Source organism: Heteronotia binoei, chromosome 4 (assembly GCF_032191835.1).
Source record: "Heteronotia binoei isolate CCM8104 ecotype False Entrance Well chromosome 4, APGP_CSIRO_Hbin_v1, whole genome shotgun sequence".
Taxonomy (NCBI): Eukaryota; Metazoa; Chordata; class Lepidosauria; order Squamata; family Gekkonidae; genus Heteronotia; species Heteronotia binoei.
Genome location: NC_083226.1, coordinates 147,886,461 through 147,911,231, shown reverse-complemented (window position 1 = coordinate 147,911,231; position 24,771 = coordinate 147,886,461). Strand labels below are relative to the sequence as shown.

Genomic DNA, 24,771 nt, shown 5'->3' with positions numbered 1-24,771 from the left:
TGTTTTTTGCAAAAGAAAAAAAAAGTATACAGCTTGACGTTCACTGGAAAACTCTTGCGAAGTTTAATTGAGTTCTGCTTCAGGAAAAGAGTAGTGAGAGCTCTGGTCTGGCTCAGGAAAAGAGCAGACGGATGGAAGTACAATGTCTCTGGTAATGAGTAGACCTTGTAGTCTTCAGTCTGACTCTTGGGGAAAGGGCAGGCTAGTGTGGGTGGAATGTTGAGTGTGAGAGAGGATCCATCCTAGTGGCTCGTCAGTAAAAGCATGTTTATGCCTGAAAGCATTCGAAAAAATTCATACTACTCTCTGGAGCCATAACTAGTTTAAATTAATGTGCTTCACCTCTGCTTTGTCTATGTGGAGACCTGTACTGCTTATCTGTTCTTTGAAACCAACTTGTATGTGAATAAACCTGTGTTGTTAATATTCCTGCCTCAGTGATCTCCATATTTTATTTGCTAACCACAAAACCTGCCTCACAGCAACAAACCCATTCTTAGTAGAATTGCCAGGTCCCCACTGGCAGAGGATGGGGGTGGGTAGGGTGGCCAAATCCAGGTTAGGAAACTCTTGGAGATTTGAGTCTGGGGAGGACAGGGACCTCACTGGAATATAATGCCATAGAGTCCATCCTCCAAAACATCCATTTTCTGCCAGGAATTGGTCTCTATAGTCTGAGAATGAGCTGTAATTTCAGGGGATCAATTCCCAGGTCTCACCTGGAGGCTGGCATCCCTAATTCCTATACACTTGCTACCTTAAGAACGCCTGATAACTGAGGGGAAGGTTTATATTTTACAAAATAGATAGATAAAAATATGGAGCAGAGGTCCATCAATGGCTATTAGCCACAGTGTATGTGTGTATATAAAATTTTTGGCCACTGTGTGACACAGAGTGTTGGACTGGATGGGCCGTTGGCCTGATCCAACATGGCTTCTCTTATGTTCTTAACAAACTGGGTTTCCCAAAAATCATAGGAGACTCTGTGGGTCCCCTCACTTGATAAAAATGGCCTGTCACAGCAGTATGGCCAGCATTTTTAAAAATGAGATTCCCGCTAACTAATGAACATATGAAGCTGCCTTGTACTGAATCAGACCTTTTGTCCATCAAAGTCAGTATTGTCTTCTCAGACTGGCAGCGGCTCTCCAGGGTCTCAAGCTGAGGATTTTCACACCGATTTGCCTGGACCCTTTTTTGGAGATGCCAGGGATTGAACCTGGGATTGAACCTTATTTCCACAACTCATTAAGCAGTTGGTGTATCCTGTCTGCGGAACAAATTCTAACAAATCAAAGTATTTTTCTTTGTATCTTTCAGTTGTAGATACTGAGATTTTTCACACTACTCTTGACAAATATGCAATTCTTTTTTTTTTAATTAAGAAAAAAGTGTCAGACAGGATTCAGCTAGAAGATGACAACAAAAAGGAGAGTTTATTTATGCATTTATTTAAAGCATTTCACCTTTCAACCCAAATTTACCCCTTGGCCTATCAAAAAAGGGCAGATGCAATTGAATATAGTGACTATAGCTTTTTCTAGATTACGCCCTACATGGTCATTGAGTCACATAGCATATGTTTTAGCAGAAAATCAGATCAAAGGCATTATATCTACAGGCATCAAGAGAGCAAAGCATAAAATCTAACGATCTGCCTAGGTTAACCTCTCACAGTTTTCTTAATCCAGCGGAGATATTTCTTTGTGAGACGAGTATAGACACCTGGGTATTTGCGAGAACCACATTTCTCTGATTCACCAAAAGAAGTGATGCCTCTTTGTATTCTCCCACATATCAAAGGGCCACCAGAGTCACCCTGGGGAAAAGAAAAACACGTGCTATTATCCAGAAAAATTAAAACCTGCCTCTATTCAGTAAGGCTACTGTAATGGGAATTATGACCTACAACATGTGTTATGAAAATGAAGTTCTGGCATTTAGTGACTTGCTGAAACTACATGAAATACAGAATAGCCATGACATTCTAATGGCTGTACTGATCCACTGAATACATATATTTTCAGCAGCTGAAAATATTTTTAGGAAGTTGAAAATTAATTCAAAAAACAAACATAATTTCTGTACTGATTAAAAAGAAATTAACATGGCACTTACAAATACACTTGCATTCCCATTGAAAAACACTTCTCTGCATCTATGAAAAGTGGATATCAGACTTAAAACTACCTCCCTGTCAAGCTAAATTTTATTTGCAAAGAAATTTTGGGACAAAGGAGCATTTCAGCATTCAAGCATTAACAGTAATTCTGCAAGATACAAAGTTTTGGGATGCTGATTTTTATGTAACGAAGTGCAGCTTTTAAGAGCCAATGTATGCAGTGAACATAATCAGACTGAAGCTCTTCCTTCCAAAATTCCCAGCCCAGGGTCAGTTCATTTTGCTGCTTCGTTTGCACTGTTCTGGCCCAAAGGCAGTCATGGATCTAGGCAGCAGTGGCATGGATCTGGGAGGCAAGATTGGTCCAATCTGTCATGTCCTCCTACACTGCTACCTTCTGCCAGTTGAGTGTCCAAGCTAGGGTTCCTTACATGGCAACCCACCCCCTTAATTGCATAAACTCAGGTATCACTTAACTGCATAAATTTAATTATCACTAGCTCTCATGTGATTGATAGGCAGGTCTCTTTATGGAGCAAAACTGCCAGCAAAAGCCTCAATGGAAATCTTCCAAACAATCAGGTATTTGTAGATAAATTCTTATGAGTGTTGCAGCTGTATAAAACAATATTGTCCATCTTGAGCCACCTTACATCTCAATCAGCACTTCTTCCTTGGCTTCAATATTAATTAAAAAGATGTTTTCTACTAATCTTAGACCTACAAGGAGAACAGAATTGGTATTCTTACATTACATGTATCCTTGACACCTCCAGCACACAGCATGTTGAAGGTCACATATCTGCCATCATAGTGCTTCTTGTTATTGCAAATGCGTCTCTCCACGACACTGACATTAACTTCACGCAGAATATCAGATACACTCCCACCATTTTTTGTGAATCCCCATCCAACCACCAGGCACTGTGTTTGTGCCACGACATCCTCACACGTTGTGGGAAGCATAATGGGTTTTACAGCTTCAGTAATATTTGCTTCTTTATTAAGCTGAAGAAACAAAGAACAGTGGATGCTTATAAACATAGGGCAGTCTCAGGTATTTGTTGTTTCCAAGCCAGCTGATCCACACACTTCCACAGAGTCTGGAAGAGACCTCATTCATTGACTTTGTTTTTGGTGGCAAAGAGTTTTTGAGGGCTTCCATTACATTGAGCTGTTCTGTTTCTGCACAGTGGCCATAGAATTTCTGAATGAATCATTCTCAGTTCTTTTCCTGTGTGGGAGTAGATGACTGAATAAGAGAGTCTGAATTACAGTTTTCCTTTTGGTAGCCAAAGTGACAGTTCATTAATTATTTTACTTTTTTACTATATTATTGTGTTCTTACAACATTATGATCTTGGGGGGAACAAAGGGAAAAAATGGCATTTGCATTTGCTGCAAGCAGTGATTAAGCCCCATCACCACTCCACCAGAGTTGATTAAGGATAAAATTTTGAATTGTTGATTTAGAAGAATACAACCCAACGATTAAAGAGGGGTTCTCTCTCAATTTCCCCAATGTCCAACATAACTGGGGACTAAAGGAACAGAATTGTCTATGTCCCATGGGTGTTCACTTCCATATCCCTGAGAACTGGTTGGGGAAAGTGTGCCCAAATGTTGGAAATAAAAACAACAACAAAATAAGAGAAGTTCACTTCTGCTAGCAGAGGAGACTTGACAGAGTAAGCTCTCCGCTAGTGAAGAGAGGGTGCAATCCCACCAGATTTTCTCTCTGCGTGGCAACCCTTCATGATGGGTGGAACTTCGCTGAATAAGTTACCCTGACCTTCAGCTCTGGCTTTCAGGGGAAAACAAGAGGTCTGCAGCTGGCAGCCTTCTTGCTCTCGTGGTTTATAATATTCAGCAATAATAGAAACAAGAACCCGACACTAGGCAATCAATTAATAATGAATTCCACACTGCAGTTTATCTCAGCCAAAAGTCCATACGAAGACCCCAGGTTTTATTCACTCCGTTTCAGTTATTTCAATCTTCCACAGTGGTGTGGACTTGAATCATGTAATATCCCTACGTCAAATTAATTAACACATAACTCTCAAGTATTCCTTACTCAACTCATTCATGTAGACTTATATTTACTGGGTATCACAATCAATTTTTGTAGAGCCTCCAGAAATAACATCTTCCTTATTATCCACAATCACCAATCCAGTACAATTAATACATAATGGAATCAAGCCAACATTCACTCATACGGATGTTTGATTGAAGCTGTTTTGGATTGGTGATTGCGAATTTTCAGAGAGCTCTGAGAGAGAGCAGATAAGAAGTGCTATAAGGGTGAGGTTTGGCTTTCTAAACAGCTGGGGGAGTTGCTGAGAATTTCTGAGTTTGTGTGACTGTGCGATTGCTGAAAATTCTGAGTTTGTGGTTGCTGGGGAACTGCTGTTTGTTTGGTTTGAGTGGGCTGAAGGTGATTGTTGCTGATTGATTAGGAGTGGCTGTGTTCCTTGGGCAGACTGAGGCCCCACCCCCTTTGAATTATTAAGCTGAGCTCTTGGTCTGTGGCTCTTACCTGGGGGCTGTGTAAGGACCAGGAACCCAGATCCCTATTTTCCTTGTGTTCCCAATAAGGTAAGTAGACCCTCCAGAAGGAGAGTCACATAAACAAACAGGATTTAAAAGGGGACTGTATATTTTTAAAAAGCTATCATGAAGGTAGAATGCCAGCAGGGGGGTGGGGGCTTTCCAGTGTTTTGCACTGAGAGTCACATGTATGACTATCTGTCCACAGAACAGAAGTCTTGGGTGTGTACTCGATGCAAGGAGCTCCTGGTACTCAGGGAACGAGTTCGTACCCTTGAGGCCGAGGTGACTGACCTGGAGAAGCAGAGACAGCCAGTTAGGCACTCGGAGAAGACTCTCGGGGATGTATTAGATGAGCCCCACTCTGAACGTGGCAGCCCCGTTGCTGCCAGGGAGCATGAGGGTCAAGAGGGAACAGGGCACCATGCTGAGGATAAGGGGAATGTGCCCTCAGAAGGGACCTCTTCCTCAGTTGGTGAGCGGGTATCCTTTCGTGCCAAGGAACCATCCCTGGGCAGGGAGAGGGGGGGGTCTTGGTAGTTGGTGATTCGATCCTTAGGCAAGTAGACAGCTGGGTGGCAAAACCGCGTATTAAACGTATGGTGACTTGCCTGCCTGGTGCGAAGGTAGCGGACATTACGCATGTTGTAGATAGGCTGATAAACAGTGCTGGGGAAGAGCCAGTGGTCGTGGTGCATGTTGGCACCAACGATGTGGGGAAATGCAGTCGTGAGGTCCTGGAGGAAAAATTTAGGCTGCTAGGCAGGAGACTTAAGGCCAGGACCTCCAAGGTAGCCTTCTCAGAAGTGCTACCTGTTCCACGTGCAGGGCTGGAGAGACAGGCACAAATTAGAAGTCTCAATGTGTGGCTGAGACAATGGTGTAGGGAGGAAGGGTTTAAGTTTGGTAGGCACTGGGATGCTTTCTGGAACAAGTGGGAGCTGTGCAAAAGAGACGGTCTCCACTTGTCCCCAGATGGAACCAAGCTGCTGGCGCTTAAAATCAAAAAGATGGCAGAGCAGTTTTTAAACTAAATCTTGGGGGAAAGCTGACAGGAGATGAAATGTCTCTTTCGGGAGGACTCATCTCAAAGAGATGAAGGGTTAGCTGTTACTTTTCTACCAGGTAATGAATCAGAGTTGTCCACTGAGATGGTGAGAAACAGTATGGAGTGTCTGCCAAAGTCTCAAGGCAGCAGGAGGAAGGTTGCATGCCTAACTTGCCTGGGAAATTATAGATGTTTGTATACAAATGCTAGAAGTGTTCGAAGTAAAATTGATGAGTTGGAATGTTTAGTGTTGGGGGGAAACATAGACATTGTGAGAATTTCAGAAACTTGGTGGAATGAGGAGAATCAGTGGGACATGGTGATTCCTTGATATAAGTTATATCGGAAGGATAGGGAGGGAAGGGTTGGAGATGGGGTGTCTCTGTATGTCAGAGAGGGTATACAGTCCAGTAAGACTGAGGTCAAAGAATTAGATTCCCTTCTAGAAATGCTTTGGGTCGAAATAGAGGGCCCAAAAGGAAATTTAACTATGGGAGTTTGTTATCGCTCACCAAATCAAAAGATAGATGATTATAATATGATGGAAGGATTAAAGATAGTGGCTAAATGTAAAAACTATGTCATAATACGTGATTTTAACTACTCGCAGATTGATTGGGTCAATATGTGTTCAGGTCGAGAGAAAGAGATTGAGTTTCTAGATGGTCTCAATGACTGTGCTATGGAGCAGATGGTCACAGAACCTACCAAGGGTGGGGCGATCCTGGATTTGGTCCTAAGTAATGCCCAAGACTTGGTGAGAGATGTAAAAGTGATCGCACCGCTTGGGAGCAGTGACCATAACATTATTGATTTCACCATTTGTATAAATAGGGAGTTGCCCCAAAAGACCAGCACAACCGCATTTAACTTTAAAAGGGGTAAATTCTCTGAGATGAGGAGGCATGTGAAGAGGAAACTGAAAGGAAAGGTAAATACAGTCGAAACCCTTGGGGAAGCTTGGAGGCTATTTAAAACTACAATCCTAGAAGCTCAGATGAAATATATACAAGAAGTTAGGAAAGGCACAAACAGGTATAAGAAAAGGCCTGCATGGTTAACAAACAAAGTAATGGAAGCTGTAAAAGGTAAGAAGGACTCCTTTAAGTGGTGGAAAGCTAGTCCAAGTGAGATTAATAAAAGGGAACACAGGCTGTCGCAAATCAAATGCAGGACTGTAATCAGGCAGGCAAAAAGGGACTATGAGGAGCATATTGCAAAAAACATAAAGACCAACAATAAAAATTTCTTCAAATATATTAGAAGCAGGAAACCAGCCAGGGAGGCAGTGGGGCCCTTGGATGACCAAGGGGTCAAAGGAGTACTGAAGAAGGATAGGGAAATGGCTGAGAAGCTGAAAGCATTTTTTGCCTCCGTCTTCATTGTGAGAGACAAGAAGTGTTTACCCGCTCCAGAACCACTAATTTTGGAAGGGGTGTTGAAAGACCTGAGTCAAATTGAGGTGACAAGAGAGGACAACTTATTGACGAATTAAAAACTAATAAGTCACCAGGTCTGGATGGCATACATCCAAGAGTTCTGAAAGAACTCAAAGTTGAATGTGTGGATCATCTGACAAAAATAGGTAATCTTTCATTGAAATCTGCCTCCGTTCCTGAGGACTGGAAGGTAGCAAATGTCACCCCCATCTTTAAAAATGGTTCCAGAGGAGATCCGGGAAATTACAGGCCAATCAGTCTGACTTCAATACCGGGAAAGTTGGTAGAAAGCATTATCAAAGACAGAATGAGTAGGCACATTGATGAACACAAGTTATTGAGGAAGACTCAGCACGGGTTCTGTAAGGGAAGATCTTGCCTCACTAACCTGTTACAGTTCTTTGAGAGGGTGAACAAACATGTGGACAAAGGAGACCCAATAGATGTTGTTTACCTTGACTTCCAGAAAGCTTTTGATAAAGTTCCTCATCAAAGGCTCCTTAGTAAGCTCAAGAGTCATGGAGTAAAAGGACAGGTCCTTTTGTGGTTCAAAAACTGGCTAATTAATAGGAAGCAGAAAGTGAGTATAAATGGGCAGTCTTCTGTTGAGGCTGGGTGAGTGGGCATCAATGTGGCAGATGAGGTTCAATGTGTACAAGAGCAAAGTAATGCACATTGGGGCCAAGAATCCCAGCTACAAATACAAATTGATGGGTTGTGAACTGGCAGAGATGACCAAGAGAGAGATCTTGGGGTCGTGGTAGATAACTCACTGAAAATGTCAAGTCAGTGTGCAATTGCAATAAAAAAGGCCAACGCCATGCTGGGAATTATTAGGAAGGGAACTGAAAACAAATCAGCCAATATCATAGTGACCTTGTATAAATCTATGGTGCGGTCTCATTTGGAATACTGTGTACAATTCTGGTCACCGCATCTCAAAAAAGATATTATGGCATTGGAAAAAGTGCAAAAAAGGGCAACTAGAATGATTAAAGGTTTGGAACACTTTCCCTATGAAGAAAGGTTAAAACGCTTGGGGCTCTTTAGCTTGGAGGAACGTCGATTGCGGGGTGACATGATAGAGGTTTACAAGATTATGCATGGGATTGAGAAAGAAGTACTTTTCTCCCTTTCTCACAATACAAGAACTCGTGGGCGTTCAATGAAATTATTGATCGGTCAGGTTAAAACTGATAAAAGGAAGTACTTCTTCACCTAAAGGGTGATTAACATGTGGAATTCACTGCCACAGGAGGTGGTAGCGGCTACAAGCATAGCCAGCTTTAAGAGGGAACTGGTTAAAAATATGGAGCAGAGGTTCATCAGTGGGTATTAGTCACAGTATATATATGTGTGTGTTTGTGTTTTTGTATTTATGTGTGTGTGTGTATGCATACATATATTGGCCACTGTGTGACACAAAGTGTTGGACTGGATGGGCTATTGGTCTGATCCAACATGGCTTCTCTTATGTTCTTATGATTGCCTAAGTGTCGGGTTCTTGTTCCTATTATTGTTACTACCATCACTCCTATACTGTTCTATTATAATATTCAGCCCCATTTGAATGAAGTTCTCCCTCATAACTGTTTTTAGTGGAAGAGCTTCCTAATTAACTGATGGGGAAAATATTCAGCAAGATATATACAATGAACTGGATCCAGAGAAGTTTCTTCATTCCACCTTCTCATAGTCTTCTTCTTACAATAGCCTCTGTCTCAAGTGTCCTCCATGACCATCCATGTGTGCCCCATGATTTCCTTTGTGGGGGTAGTGAAAGGAGACATACCCTCTTTTTAATAGCAACAACATTGGATGGATCCAACCCATCAAAAGGAAAGGCAAGGTATAACTATATTTTAATAAAGAAAACTCCAGAATTCCATACACACACTCCAGTCATTCATGTTTGCTTTTTAAATGTACCTTCAAAAGCATAATGTCATTTTCATAAGTTTCTCTGTTAAACATCTGGTGACGGAATCTTTTAGTAACTTGAAACTCCTGTTTTTCTTTCTCAAATTTAGTTAGTGAATGAGCACCAAGAATAACTTTGTCACTTCTCTTTCTGAAAAGATAAAAAATAGATACATTTAAAGAATGAATAGCATTAATCACAGTCCATTCATAGTCTGTACTGATATCCCGTTTGTAACAAATTCCCCATATTTTATTTATCATTTTATTGCACTTTATTGTTTTATTGTTCTTATTTTGTCAATTTTAATGCATTGTTTTAGCTCTGAATTGTAGGTTTTTTATTGTTGTCAGTTTATGTTGTGATCCGCCCTGAAGGGGCAGAATGTAAGCCTACTAAATAAATAAATAAATAAAATTAATTAATATGTTGTCTTGTATTGTTCTGAGTTCTTGCTGTTACAGTTTTTCAGTCAGGATTTTCTTTTACTATCTGCATAGACTTAAAACTGCACATTCAACATAGAATAGGGCCTGATGTCCCAGTGTTTTGTTTTCTTCTGAGTTGAATTTAGCATCATTAGATTTAGCACAGTAGTTACAGGTCTAATTTTCTGGTTCCAGAAACTAAATGCTTCATATGTTGCATGTATTACCTGGAAAACAGCAGAATACCCACTAGGAACAGAAACCAAAACAGACAAAACATCTGCTGTCAGAGCACGCCAAGTAAACTACATGCATGTGTAACTTGCCAGTTGTCTCTTACCGATTTCCCACTAGCCTTATGCCGCTCTCACTTCCCTCTTCTCTATGGGGCTTCTGTCAGATTTCACACTATCTGCCCTATGGCTGCAACTAGCTTTGCCTTTTTCACGCGGCAAACAGAAACTGGTTTTTAGAGGATCTTGTTTGCTGTATGAAAGAGGCAGAGCAAGTTGCAGCCTCAGGGCAGCTTGTGCAAAATCCGACGGGAAGCCCTGCTGAGAAGGAGCGGGGGGGGGGGGGTAAGGCTAGTGGGAAATCAGGCTCTGTCTTCTCTTGAGTTCTCTGGTTTCCTGCAAGAATGCTTTCTATACCTCATGTCCAAATTATCACAACTATTTCCAGGCCCTCTTCTTAGACTCTACCTTACACCACTGATTTTTAATCTATTCTGGACTTTTGGCAAAGTTCCAGAGTACTTGTATTTGTACTCTTTCCTGTCATATCTAACAATCTGAAATCAGTATCATATCCCTAGCCCAAACTATTTTGAAGTGAGTAGAATTGATTTCAATAGGATTTACTTCCAGGAAACAAGCCTAGAGCTGCATTCGTACAGCAATTTCACAACTGAAGCATAAACCAGGATCTAACTATATGTTAGGTATCTCAGGGATAATGTTTAGTAGAATAAATACTCAATAAGATTTCTTCATATTTAGTATATTTCCTGCAAACAGGAACCAGTGAGTTGGAAGAAAGACAGAGCATGCTGAAGGTAATGTCCCAAGTTTCCTTTATCAAACATTTCTAGGAAGATGCATGAGAGGGTCACATGAGTTAGGGATAGCTCCATGTGGTAGAAAGGGCTGTCAAGTTGCAGCCAACTTGCTTTTTCAAGGCAAGGGAAGTTCAGAGGTGGTTTTCCATTGCCATCCCTGGACTTCCTTTGTGATCTCCCACTGAAGTACTAACCCGGGCCAATCCCATGTAGCTTCTGAGATCTGACAAGATCAGGCTAGCTTGTACCATCCAGGTTAGGCTCATGACAGCTATATGTCCTTCCCAGAAACTGTCATTACCTTTTCTATTTTTCTTCTATTTAGTCCATAACAAATGGTGAACTATACAGACTCATAAAGGTAAAGGTAATCTCCTGTGCAAGCACCAGTCGTTTCCGACTCTGGGGTGATGTTGCTTTCACAATGTTTTCATGGCAGACTTTTTATGGGGTGGTTTGCCATTGCCTTTCCCAGTCATTTACACTTTAACCCCAGTCATTTACACTTTAACCCCAGTCATTTACACTTTAACCCCATTTACACTTTAACTCATTTTACTGTCCTCGGAAGGATGGAAGGCTGAGTCAACCATGAGCCAGCCACCTGAACCCAGCTTCTGCCGGGATCGAACTCAGGTCATAAGCAGAGCTTGGACTGCAGTACTGCAGCTTACCACTCTGTGCCACAGGGCTCTTAGCATAAAGACTCATAGGGGAGGTGGACTTCCAGGGTAGGAAAATGCCGAGCTCAGCTGCTTCTCATAAAGGGAGCAGGCTGGAACTTCTGTTCGGGGTAGTGGAAGGCAAATTAATGCCTACTGCCTACTTTTCTCAGTCAGAGATTAGTCCAAGATATGCACAGGAAACTTTGAGGAGATTTACCTTGGCTAAAAGGGAGTCGGGGGGGGGGGGGCTCCTTTGAGGCTTTGAGTGGTCTCTGGAGAAGAGTTGCATTTTCATCATCTGCAGAAGTTTCCAGAGTCATTTATTTGACATAAGCTCGACAGAATCCTAACCTTCTTGGACATTACTAAACATCTAAAGCTACACAAAACAGGTGTGGATCTGGATAATTTGCAGAAAAGGTACAGATTATTATCTTTCATTCCAGGACTATTTAAAGTTAAACAGAAAAAATTCAGAAGGTGGGAAATGGAAATCTAGAAAGCTTGGAAGAAGAAGGGATGAAGAGATGAAATTTGGACTTTTTTAAATTTAAAGGACAGTGCTAAAAAGTGAGAAGGAATTTATTGTTTGGTCTACTTGCGGTTTTGAAAAAAGAGCATCATCGTCACAAACCTGCAGCATACACAGTCAACACAGGAAGTACGTCAAGTATCATGAGATCTCTCTACCAGCGAAAACGGGATTTGGTGGCAAGTAAAGCAGGAAGTATTAGATGAAAAGCCTACTCTAGGACTATAACACCATAGAAAAATATTGGCGGCCATTGCAAGGAGGTCAAAATTAAAATAATATTTTTAAGGTGTTCGGGACATTAATAATTGTTGGAAACAATTGAGGTGGTGATGAAAAGATAAATACTATTGGACATTATTGTTAATAATGGATTTTAGAAGCTTTTAAAGGAAAAAAGAATTTTTTTAAAGAGAAGTAGAAAGTCGTGACCGCCATTTTGAAAGAAATAAAAACTTTAAAAATTAATATCTCAGCCTAGGAGGCTCTGAGGATGGTGAAATTAGGCTTGTTGGAAAAAGCAAGCTCTAATTTTTGAATCTGATAGTTAAATTTTAAATTGGTGAGAATAAAATTTTCGGTGTTTTTAAATGTCAGAGCATAAGCAAACCCGTACAAGGGCCACTTCTCTGGAGAAAATGCAGAAACAATTAGAGGCAATGGAGGCTAGAATGATGAAAGGTATGAAAGAGATGATAACTGCCTCTAAAAAAGAAATTATAGAAGAGATTTAAAAACATATTGATGATCTCAGAAATGAGACTGAGAAAACATCTAAGAAAGTGCAGGAGGTAGAAGGGAGAATGAAAGTACATGATTCCACCTTTTTTGAAAATACAAGAAAAAGTGGCAATCCATGACTGCAAATTCTTGGAGACTCAGATACATCTGAGAGGTGTACCTGAAAAAGAAGAAAGTTACTTGAAAGAATATATAATAAAAATAATTGCAGAATTTTTGGAGGAAGATCCTGAAGAGACTAAAAATATGTATGACTATATGTATAGAGTGAATTCATTTTATGCGGGGAAAAAAATAATCTACCAAGAGATGTGGTCATAAGATATATGACAAAGGAAATGGTGGGAAAGATCATGAACAAAAATTTTGAAAAGACATTGGTAGTGGGAGGTAGTAGAGTAAGAATCATGAAGGAGTTAACCAAGGCAAGTGATAAATGACAGAAGAACATACAAAAAACTGACAGAGAAATTACGGGACAATGAAATGAGGTATAGATGGATAATACCTGAAGGTTTGAGTTTTGAACTTCAGGGAAAAAGAATTACAATTACAAATGAACAGAAACTGCGTAGATTTTATGAAGAACATAAAGAATTGCACCATGATGGATTACAAATTATTATCTTGGAATGTAAATGGACTAAATTCACCACAAAAAAGAAGGGCAACATTTCATTGGATTAAAAAAGCAAAATTGTAATATAGTTTGTCTACAAGAAGTACATATAAAACAGAAGGACTATAAATTTTTATGGAATAAACAATTGGGATTAGAATTTTATTTCCTGGCTGAGCAGAAGAAAAGGGGAGTGATTTTTTTATGTTAAACAGGAATTGGATCTGAAATTAGTTCTTAAAGATAAAAATGGAAGATTTGTAGCAGTAGAAATAAATTTGAATCAGAAAAAAAGTATGCGCCAAATGGAGCGAAAGATGTATTTTTTAATGATATTACACAACAACTTGATGAATTGACATATGATCAAATTTTGATAATGGGGGACTTTAATGGAACAATTCAGAATGCATTAGATAGATCTGGACAAAAAAAAATAATAAAGAAGGAAAATTGCCAAAATCTTTTTTTTGAATTGGTTAAACAAGAAAATCTGGAAGATATATGGAGGAAATTTAATCCTGATGTACGGGACTATACCTTCTTTTCAGCAAGACATAATTCTTTTTCTAGAATTGACATGTTGTGAAGCACTAAAGATTTGGGCCTTATAACAAAGAAAATTGAGTTTTTGCCTAAAATAGGAGCTGATCATAACCCAATAATGCGGATTACAAATTTGTTGAAAAAATCAAGAAGATGGAGATTAAATGAAGATTTACTACAGAATAAAGAAATAGTGACATCTCTAGAAAACGAAACCAAAGCTTTCTTCCAAATAAATGACAGAGAAGATATTGAATTCCAGACAGTGTGGGATGCCTATAAGGCAGTAATGAGAGGAATATTGATAACATTGAACAATAAAGATAAGAGGGCAAAAGATAAAGATGTTGGACATTCAAAATGAAATAAAGAAAAAAGAAGGTGAATTAAGGAAAAGGCCAGGGGAAAAGAAAATTGTGAGGGAGATTACAATATTACAAACACAAATAGACATTTGTTAAATAAAGAACTAGAATGGAATTTGAAAAAATTACAGCAAAAGTCTTTTGAGGGAGCAAATAAACCTGGAAAGTATCTGGCCTGGCAGTTGAAAAAAGAGAGAGAAAGTAAAATTATTAGTAAGATTGTGGTTGATGGAAGAGAGATGGTGGATCAAGAAGGAATAAAAAGCGAATTACTGTAATGCCCTCTACATGGGGCTGCCCCTGTGCCGAACTCGAAAACTGCAGCTAGTGCAGAATGCAGCAGCCAGACTGCTATTGGGCCTACCTCGGTGGGAACATGTGCAGCCTAGGCTGCGGGAGCTGCATTGGCTGCCAATTGTTTACCGAGTTCGTTACAAGGTGCTGGTTATTACCTTTAAAGCCCTATATGGCCGAGGACCTGCCTACCTTAGGGACCGCCTCTCTCCATATGTTCCCCAGAGAGCACTACGATCCAGTTCACAAAACCTTCTGGAAGTACCTGGGCCTAAAAAGGCCAAACTAAATTTCCAAAAGAAGATAGAACTATAATTTGGTACTTGCTCTCAGCTGCTAGGACGTTGTATGCGCAGTTGTGGAAGCAAGAAAGAATACCAGAGAAATGGGATTGGATTATAAAAGTTATAACATGGAGTGAAATGGACAAATTGACAAGAATTTTAAGAGACTATGATCTAGAAACTTTTAAGTTGGAGTGGAAGAAGTTTAGAAGTTATATAGAAAAAGAGTGGAAAATAAAAGGACGTTGGACAATTTTTGATAATGATTAAGCCTTAAAAGAATGAAAAATAGAAATTTTTGTTTTATTAGTTAAGGGTACCTTTAAATATTAGTATTTTAAGTATATAACACCGGCAGGGGTCAAGTAACGGGGAGGGGGGTTAGAAAAGTAATATATGGGATAGATAAAAAGAAGTAATTAATAATGCAAAGAAATGATTGTTACCATATGTTACTGGAATAAAATTGTTTTAAACACAAGACTCATAGGGGGGGAGAAATCTCAGTGTCCTCCACACACATCCCTTCCCCCTGCTTGCTCCCACTTTTTCAATCCTTGGTTCTGCTTCATACCAGCCACACAACAGCAAAAAAAGGAAGCAAAGGAGATACGGGTGGGGGAGAAGTAAGAAACCCGACAATAGGCAATTATGAATAAAAATTCCACGCAGTAGTCTCAGGTCAAGGTCTGTTCCAGACAAAGACCCCAGAATTTATTGTTTCAATTTCATAACATCTTCATCAGTGGAATGAGCGTCAATGAATAATTCTGGACCCCAATGCTCATGGAAATTAAACATGCCTGTTACATAGAATGAAGGAATGAAGGCCTGTTACATAGAATGAAGGATTGGGGGCATGTGTTACATAGAATGAAGGATTGATTCCTATGAAATAAACTTTACTAAAAATGAGAAAAGACTGAAATTGGGTGGATATCACCATAAAATAATTATTGGAATTTTCACAGATACTTAGAAATAATCAGGAGTAATTTCCATGAAGATTGGGGTCCAGAATTATTCATTGAAGCTCATTCCACTGTTGAAGATGTTATGAATTGAAACAGAGATAATAAATCCTGGGGTCCTTGTCTGGAATGGACCTTGAGCTGAGACTACATGGAACTTTTATTCATAATCGCCTAGCGTCGGGTTGCTGTTCATTTTGATCTTTACCGTCACTCCAGTTATTTTTTGGGAGAAGTAAGAAAAGCATCATTCACCCACATTTTCTACCTTTTTATCTTCAGGAAGCAACAAGAGATTCATATAAGCCTCATAATCATAAATGCACAAAAAATTTATTCTCTCTGTACAATTTTCCCCACTGCACAAAAAGTGCTCTGGGTTGCCTAAACCATTGAAAGAAATTACTCCAAGCAAGACTTTGTATAAAGAAAAAAATATTCAAACTTACATCCTGCAATGAGCTGCTGTGAGCACCCAATCTGCCCTGATCAAAGTTCCTCCACATTCAAAAACATTTTCACGCATTAAGGCTGCCATAAAGGGTCGGGAATGTGGAACTGACTTTTCCCCTCCGATGATATCTGCACAGTCACCTAAGTAGGAAGAAGCAAAGATAACCAAGTTTCTTCATACACACTCTGGTGCAGCAGATTAATTAGTCAGCTGCAATACAGGAAATGTAATTTGGTAAGAAGTAAGCATACACTGAAGTAAGAAGTAAAAGTACTTGGAGGGGTTATTGAAAGCTAATCAACACTGGTGAAAGGTGGACCATTGCTGGATGCTGCCAAGGGCGAATTCAAATATTCTGGGTTTTGGAATGAAATGGATGCTGCTGAAAAATGGTCAGGGCTCCATGAAGCTGTATGAATGTTCTTCCCACATAATTCTGCTAGACTACATGGGAAGCATACATTCCAGCAGAATTATTTCTGAGAGACAGTAGCTTAGGAATGGTTGCTTCGCAGGAGGTTTTGTTTTGTTTTTAAAGACCCATGAAAGGAAGAACATTCACATATTCAGTCACTGAGAGCCCTAACATTGTGGACACACTTTTCAGGATAGCTACACTGATCATAAAAGATCTGAATAGAGTGTGCAAGAAAGATAAAGCTGAGCTTGCCTACATCATGTGGAAATCAGAAGGCACACAGATTATACTTAAACACTATTTATTATAGAGAATCTTTGCATGGCTTTAACCTTCTATTAGGTCTGAACAGGGTATACTCATAGAATTCTGACTGCAGCTACAGATGACAAAGTTCTCATCTTTGTTGGGCAACAACACAAGGACTGTACATCCCACATGCAACTGGAGTTTTGTGCCTCCGAGATACACACCAACTCTTTTCTGTTTATGACTGCAGCCAGCAGGGAGAAGTTGCTGCAGCCTCCTTCACCTCCAGACTACTCCATGAAGCTGCTATAGGCTCTGGTGTGAAACATACATGGAGCCATGTAAAGTAATGGGATCTTTTTTAACAACTCCACCAATAGTGGCTCCAGGAGGCACAAAACTCCCACTACACATGAGGTGCAACGTTGATCTTCCAACAGACATAACGACTTTGTAATAGATAGCTGGAGCCATTATATTTCTGTACACAATTTGGAGCTCTGGAAATCATACTGCTGATAGTCCACAGAACCCACTGTTGTAGCTACAACTTCAAATGAATGTCCAAATGCCAGTAGCAATTCCCCTCTTGTGCACTATGCATTGAAATAACTTGTGACAGGACTTCTCTGGTTCCAGAGTTGTATACAAGAGTTCATTCTTGTAGCAAAGGGTTTTCTTTTCAAGGCAACTTTTCACAAAACCTCATGGGTGAGAAAGAATTGTGTCAAGTGTGGGAGCTGGAACTGGAACAGTTTGTCAGCTGACAAGAGACCTGCAGCTGATTTTTTTTAATTGCCATGTTGGGGGGGGGGGGGGAGGAAGGGATAAGTGATTGTAAGGCATGTTGAGGCTCCTTAAAGTAGAGAAAAGCAGGGTCTAAAAACCAACTCTTCTGCTTTACAGAAGAGTGGGGCTGTGTTTTATCCTATGTGTGGGTAAATATGCTTAGGAAGGAGAGGAAACAAGAATCACAATTAAGGTACTGGTAGGCAGAGGATGGTACAGTGGTCGGAGGAGGATGAACCAGGAGACGAGAAGGAAGTTGTTGGCAGGTTACCCCCATCTTTCTGCCTGGTTCTTCTGTCAACTGTGCTGGAGCCTGCTGCTAAACGTCTGTTACCCAAATCAGTCCCTGTGTAAGGCCTATCACACAATGCATTTCCCCGCACTCTAATTTCCTAAGAGTTATTAGGGCACTGTGCTCCCAACCTCTTGATACCTAAAAACCCAGCTTTGTATAAGATACTGGATTTACTAGTGGATGAGAACATTGACCTGGTATGCATCATGAGTACCAGGGAGGGGACCACAGGGATTCATCATGTCCCCTGTGCTGTTTAACATCTATATGAAACTGATGGGAGAGATTCTCAAGGGATTTGGAGTGAAGTGCCACCAATTTGTGGATGACATCCAGCTCTGTTTCTCCTTAACAGTTCAGTCAGGTGGATCTTGGGAAGTCATGTATAGAAGCTTGAAGAGGTAATGGTATGTATGGATGAGGGCCAATAAACTGAAGTTCAGTACAGACTACACTGAGGTACTGTTGACTGAACGACAAAGCAGCTCAAGAACCAAGGAATCAGCCTGTACAGGAGATGGTTGCAATCCCCCTGAAGGAAAAAAAATCATAATCTGGAGGGGCAACCAGATTCTGGCCTCAGTTTGAAGGCATAGTCTGCCGGTGCTGATATGCTAACTACAACCATTCCCCATGGAATCACCAAGGAAATGGGCGGGGGGGGGGGGGACTTTGAATAACTTGTTTGTTACTAACTAGTTCCCACCTTTACCTACTGAAAAATCACCAGCTAAAGATCCTAGAAAATTTGTGCTACCTCTTCAGAATACGTGCTATTTTTCAACAGGCAGAATATGTGCTATTTTCAACATATAGAATCATAGAGTTGAAAGGGACCTCCGAGGTCATCTAGTCCAACCCCCTGCAGGAAACTCACAAATATCTCCCCCCCACACACACGCACAGTGACCCCCACTCCATGCCCAGAAGATGGCAAAAGAATTCCAGGATCCCTGGCCAAACTGGCCTGGAGAAAAATTGCTTCCTGACCCCAAAGTGGTGATCAGCATTTTCCTGGGCGTGTAAGAAAGGGTCACAACAACTAAGCACTGATGCAACCCTTTCTGCCCTCCTTCTCATGATCTGCCTAAATTCACAGATTCAACATTGCTGTCAGATGGCCATCTACCCTCTGTTTAAAAACCTCCAAAGAAGGAGAGCCCACCATCTCCTGAGGAAGCCTGTTCCACTGAGGAACTGTTCTTTCAGAAAGTTCTTCCTAATGTTTAGTCAAAAACTCTTCTGATTTAATTTCAACCTGTTGGTTCTGGTCTGACCTTCTAGGGCAGTGATGGTGAACCTTTTAGAGACCGAGTGCCCAAACTGCAACCCAAAACCCACTTATTTACCGCTAAGTGCCAACAGGGCAATTTAACCTGAATACTGAAGTTTTAGTTTAGAAAACAACTCCTAGTGAAATTAACAAACTGAAAGAACATTTGGTTTGGATAGCATTTGCTTAGGAAACCAACAAAATAGTAACATGTCAGAATGGGAGAATGATGGTGAGAGTGTCATAAGCAATAAATAGAGGCTGTTCATTGCTTGCAGGTCTGGGTTAAACTGAGAACATGCCTTTCCCAGAGGTGTTCCTGTCCACCTAATTTACTTTTGAACATATAACATACATTATAAACATCATTCTAGTTTGCCATTAGGAAAAAAGAATACATTAAAATATAGTGTGTTTAGTAGGAGCTGGTGGTTAGGATGTCCAAATCAGATCTGGGAGGTCCTGATTCATATGCCCACACTGCCCTGGCAGCTTCCTGGGAAATCTTGGACCGGTAATATACTCTGAGTTAACCCGCCTCATAGGTTCGTTGTGAGGATAAAAGAGAAGGGGAGAGTGTGTCAAACCACTTCAGTGTCCTTTTGAGGGAGGAAGGCAGGGGACACATGATGTTAGAATAAATTAAGTTAATGAAAAGAGTCCACTGATTTATCTGAGTCCAGCAGCACCTTAGAGAACAAGATTTTTGAGAGTCAAAGCTCCTTTTATCTAATTGAGGGAGCTCTAATGCTGGCAAGTTTGTGCCCCCTCCCCTAAATCTTGTTGGTCTCTAAGATGCTCCTGGACTCGAATCTAGTTGTTCTACTATGGACCAGCAGCTACCCTTGGAAGCTTCAGGGATAGTCTGAATTGTATTAGTTAGAAAGTCTGATGTGAGAAAGGAGGGCCAGTTTGGTGTAGGGGTTAAGTGTGTGGACTCTTATCTGGGAGAACCGGGTTTGATTCCTCACTCCTCCACTTTCAGCTGCTGGAATGGCCTTGGGTCAGCCATAGCTATCACAGAGCTGTCCTTGAAGGTCAGCTTCTGGAAGAGCCCCACCTACCTCACGGGGTGTCTGTTGTGGAAGATAAAGGAGATTGTGAGCTGCTCTGAGACCGAGATTCAGAGTGAAGGGCGGGATATAAATCCAATATCTTCTTCTTTCTTTAAACTAAAACTGCAATTCTGTGCATGTGTAGAGAGTAGGTGCCACAGTGCTCACTGAAGATTTCTTTCGAGTAACCATGGAGAGCAAGTCCAATGAGGAAAGACTAAGGGATTTGGGGATATTCAGTCTGGAGAAGAGGAGGTTGAGGGGGGAGACATGACTGCTCTTTTGAAGTATTAGAAGGGCTGCCACTTTGAGGAGGGCAGGGAGCTGTTCCTGCTGGCAGCAGAGGAGAGGACTGGCATAGGAAAACTTTTTAACAGTAAGAGTTGTTCAACAGTGCAATCAACCCCCTCACTGGCAGTCTTTAAGCAGCAGCTGGACAAAGATTTGTCAGGGATGCTCTGGATAACCAGAACAGCAGTGCAACAGTTCAAAAACAGCTTATCAACAATTTGTCTTATGGTCCATGTAGCTTGGAAGAGATCTGCTCAGATACTGCTAACAGAAGCATCATATTTGAAAGCAAGGAAGCCTGCAGTTCCTCCCTTTCCACGCCTAAACCAGAGGCGATCCTGGCCACTGTTTCTGCTAGATTAGTGGGATTCAACATTTCCTGTAATAAACCCATATCCCTTCAAAAAATGTGCTTGATTCAAGATCCTGATCTCCCCCCTCCCCCAATTCCCATACACCCATGCTCTTCTTCCCTTCGGCTTGGACCGTGCCACAACAGATTTGAAATATGAAATGCAACCAGGTCTGGGCCACATGAAAACGTGAAGCTGCCTTATACCCATCTCTCTAGAGCAGGGGTGGCCAAACTGTGGCTCTTTCACACACATCGTGTGGCTCTTGAAGCTCCTATCAGAGAAGGGATTTGTCTCTTTAAACCACTTATTCAAGCCAAGCCAGCCAGTAGCTTGGAGAATGCGTTTAAAGTTCAAGTTGCTTTCTTTACACCTCTCTCTCCCCTTCCCCACCTATTTTCCTTCCTTCCTCTCAGACATCTGACGTTCGTGTCTCTCACACATCTGACATGTATTCTATGTGGCTCTTATGTCAAGCAAGTTTGGCCACCCCTGCCCTAGTGGGCCCCATCTAACCCCCTCCCTAAAACTGCAGGAACTCCTGAAAGGAATTTTCCTCTGTATGTTGTGCTTGGGGGCTGCATTGTGGCTGCACTCACCCCCCCATGTCAGAATTCCAAAGGTGCCCACGAGCTCAAAAAGGTTAGAGTGCCCTGTTGTCTCTCTGAAGGAGGCCCAGTTAGGGTTGCCAGGTTTGGGCAGGGAAATACCTGGAGATTTGGGGGAAGGAGCCTGAGTTTGGGGAGAGGAGGAGCTTCAATGAGATATGACTCCAGAGCCTTGTGCACGGGGGGGGGGCGGGCGAGGGAGTGTGCGTGCCCACAGAGAGGGCTCCGAGTGCCTCCTCTGGCACCCATGCCATAGGTTCGCCACCACTGTTTTAGGGCAACAGAAAACAAAGCTGCACCATCCTTCAAGGACTTGAAGATGGTGAGCAAATCACCCCTCATTTGTCTCCTCTTCAGGCTAAACATACCCAGTTCCTTCAACCTTTCCTCATAGGACTTGGTCTCTAGAACCCTCACCATCTTCATTGCCCTCCTCTGGACATGTTCATTCTTGTCTATACCCTTCTTTTATTGTGGTTTCCAATACTCTAGGTGAGGTATCATCAGAGCAGAGTAGAGCAATACCATCACTTTGCATGATCTGGACACTATACCTCTGTTGATACTATATCAATTGGGATTCTGCTAACTCTACAGAAGGAAATTTAGGAGAAAAACTAATCCAGCAACTTCTGACTATGCACATTTAGATATGCCTCTGAGCAATCACATGGTGCAAATTCAATATTCACCTTACAGTGTAGTACATTTCTACACTGCAGGTGCTTGGAGTGAAGTGCAAATATTTAGATAAAATACACACACATAGCTGACTGGGGAACAGTGCAATCCTAAGAAGAATTTCATCCTACTAAGCTCATTGACTTCCATATATCTAGAAAAATGTAACTCTGGTTAGGTATGCCCTGAAAATCTCCTCCAGTGCAACATTTACATACATTTATGTGTGTGATAGTATCTGTGCTAAGCTAAAAATGTTGTGCTTTAAAAATATTTCAACTTTTTTTTTGCAGTTTTACCATTTGTGCTGCTTCTGCATCTCTGGAAGCCAGTAACTACCTCTGAGCCTAACATACCTTGCAGATTTTTTGTGAGAATGGAAAGTGATAACTCCATGTCTGCTACCCTGAGCCCTTTGGAGGAAGGAGGGGGAGGTGTACACATGTGATGGCTAAAGGCCAATATAATAACATGAGATAGCTTAGGTTGTCCAGTAAATTCATTATATAGTTCTGTGTAAACCTCATAATGCACACATGAGCACAACACACATGCCTATGTACAAAAGACAATGCACCACAGTGAATAGATTATTGTAGTTTGACAACAGGTCTAAATCACTGTTAGTTTATGAAACCAACTGGATGTTCAGATAGTTGGTGAGTCATCATATCACATTGTACTCGGCACACTAATACCACAGAGCTCAACAGTGAGAAAAGTCAGTTAACATAATGTGACACTTACCTCTGTGCATTCTGAGGAAAATAATGGCTGAGGAGAAGGACAAGACAAGCCAAAGGTCCATTGTTGCTGCTTTGTGTTCCCCCTAAGTAAATTATCAATTATATATGTGGGGAATACAGAGGAAGTGGTTGTCATTTCTTAGGGGTGTTATTTTAGTGTGAAACAATGAGGTCTCTGGGCCTTCTGGAAACAGATGTCCTTTCTGATTATACTTTGGTGATTACAGTTTCTGATTACAGTTCTGATACAGTTCTGAGAGTCAGTTTGGTGTAGTGGTTAAAAGCAGCAGACTCTAATCTAGAGAACTGGATCTGATTCCCCATTCCTTCACATGCAGCAGCTGGGTGACCTTGGGTCAGTCACAAGTTCTCTCAAAGCTGTTCTTTCAGAACTACAGCTCCAAGCATAGGAAAGAGAGAGAAGAGAGGTTCCATATAAGATAAAAATAGAAGACAAGCAACACCCAAAGATAGCTCAACATCTAACCAGTGAGAGAGTGGGACCAGCTGCCAAGTATACCGTAGTAAGAGAGAATTTTCTTAACTTTTTCCCTCCCATATCCTCTTGTAACCAGTTACAATATTCAATATGCCTTCTTAACATAGCATGCAAGAGTTCTCAAGTTTCAGTTTATCTTATAGTTTTTCAAATCTGTCTCTTCACAGAAACTTGGTCAAGAAGGTGACCACCATCTCTTCTACTGCATCTCTATTATGCTCTTCTCAGTTAGGTCACACACTAAGTGAAACTTCACAGCAATATGCTTAGTGCATACAGCCATTTTTTTCTGATTGAGAAATCTTAATGCAGCTCTAGTTTTCTTCTTTAACTTGAACTGGTCTACCCACAACCGTTCTCTGTATGCTTCAGCAGAAGCTATATATTCAGACTGTGGAAGGCAAACTTACTATAGTTTGCTTTCTACTGGTCCAGGAGATTTGTCCACCTCCATATAGGAACAAGTACCCACTTGTGGATTTATAGTCTAAGCTGTCTCCTGCCCAATCTGCTGCATCCATGTCACAAACTAATTTTGCTTTACTGGTGGATGGCAATTTTGGTTTCATAACTAAAGTTCCTTTTAGATATCTAGCCACCCTTTTTATTGCAGCCCACTCTTTCTTGCTAGGTACACTTGTTTTCTGTTTAGGGGAGGGACGGTGGCTCAGTGGTAGAGCATCTGCTTGGGAAGCAGAAGGTCCCAGGTTCAATCCCTGACATCTCCAAAAAAAGGGTCCAGGCAAATAGGTGTGAAAAACCTCAGCTTGAGACCCTGGAGAGCCGCTGCCAGTCTGAGAAGACAATACTGACTTTGATGGACCAAAGGTCTGATTCAGTATAAGGCAGCTTCATATGTTCATATGTTAAGGGTCCCAACAGTGGCTGCAATATCGGGTCTACTAGTGGTGCTTAGGTATAGAAGTTTTCCTATGGCGTTTCTATACTGATTGTCTTTAGGTAAAAGCTCACTTATTTTGGCGTTCTTAAGAAGCTCAGTTTCCATAGGTGTTACCATTGTATTGGCATTTTCTAGACGTAGGCTGAGATCACACATGTTAAACAATGTAGTTTCCACCCACTTTTAGTGTACTTTCCAACACTGGATTTTACTGTGTGAGCTGGCAAAATCCAATTTGTAAGTGGATTGAAATAGCATTATTTAGCATGTGTGATCGCAGCCCTAATGTCTTCTAAAGTTCAATTATTTTCTGTCTCTGGTTTGTAATTTCTAAAGGGAAAACGCTGTTCAAACAAATTACAAAGATGACCTGACTCCAATGGCAACAAGAGAAATTTTAGTGACAAAAATAGAAGCACATCTCACATAAAATATTCATGTAGGTGCATTTAACTTACTGTGAACAGATTAACTTCAAAAAGATTAAGTTGTGACAACTATAAACCCAGCTTCAAGCTGACTGAGAAATTATTCTATTTGAATTCCAGTACAAGGGAAGTCTTAGTGATTC

At 41.0% G+C, this 24,771-nt stretch overlaps 1 protein-coding gene across 1 annotated transcript; it reads right to left on the bottom strand.

The window, feature by feature from the left end:
- Nucleotides 1-1,433: 1,433 nt before the first annotated feature.
- LOC132570000 (granzyme A-like) lies at nucleotides 1,434-22,879 on the bottom strand. Its single transcript, XM_060236441.1, has 5 exons — nucleotides 22,802-22,879; nucleotides 16,038-16,182; nucleotides 9,095-9,236; nucleotides 2,876-3,133; nucleotides 1,434-1,822 (listed from the first exon to the last, which is right to left on the bottom strand). The coding sequence occupies exons 1-5, from the start codon at nucleotides 22,860-22,862 to the stop codon at nucleotides 1,667-1,669; spliced, it is 762 nt and encodes a 253-aa protein (XP_060092424.1). The 5' UTR covers nucleotides 22,863-22,879; the 3' UTR covers nucleotides 1,434-1,666.
- Between the last annotated feature and the right edge of the window lie 1,892 nt (nucleotides 22,880-24,771).

What these genes read in the sequence shown, in the direction of transcription:
- LOC132570000 (XM_060236441.1), bottom strand. Translation starts at nt 22,862, where the DNA reads ATGGACCTTTGGCTTGTCTTGTCCTTCTCCTCAGCCATTATTTTCCTC. An exon ending in TTTCCTCAGAATGCACAGAG is followed by an intron (nt 16,183 to 22,801) that starts GTAAGTGTCACA and finishes CTTCCTACTTAG; the next exon opens with GTGACTGTGCAGATATCATC. An exon ending in ATGACATTATGCTTTTGAAG is followed by an intron (nt 3,134 to 9,094) that starts GTACATTTAAAA and finishes TTGTTTCTTCAG; the next exon opens with CTTAATAAAGAAGCAAATAT.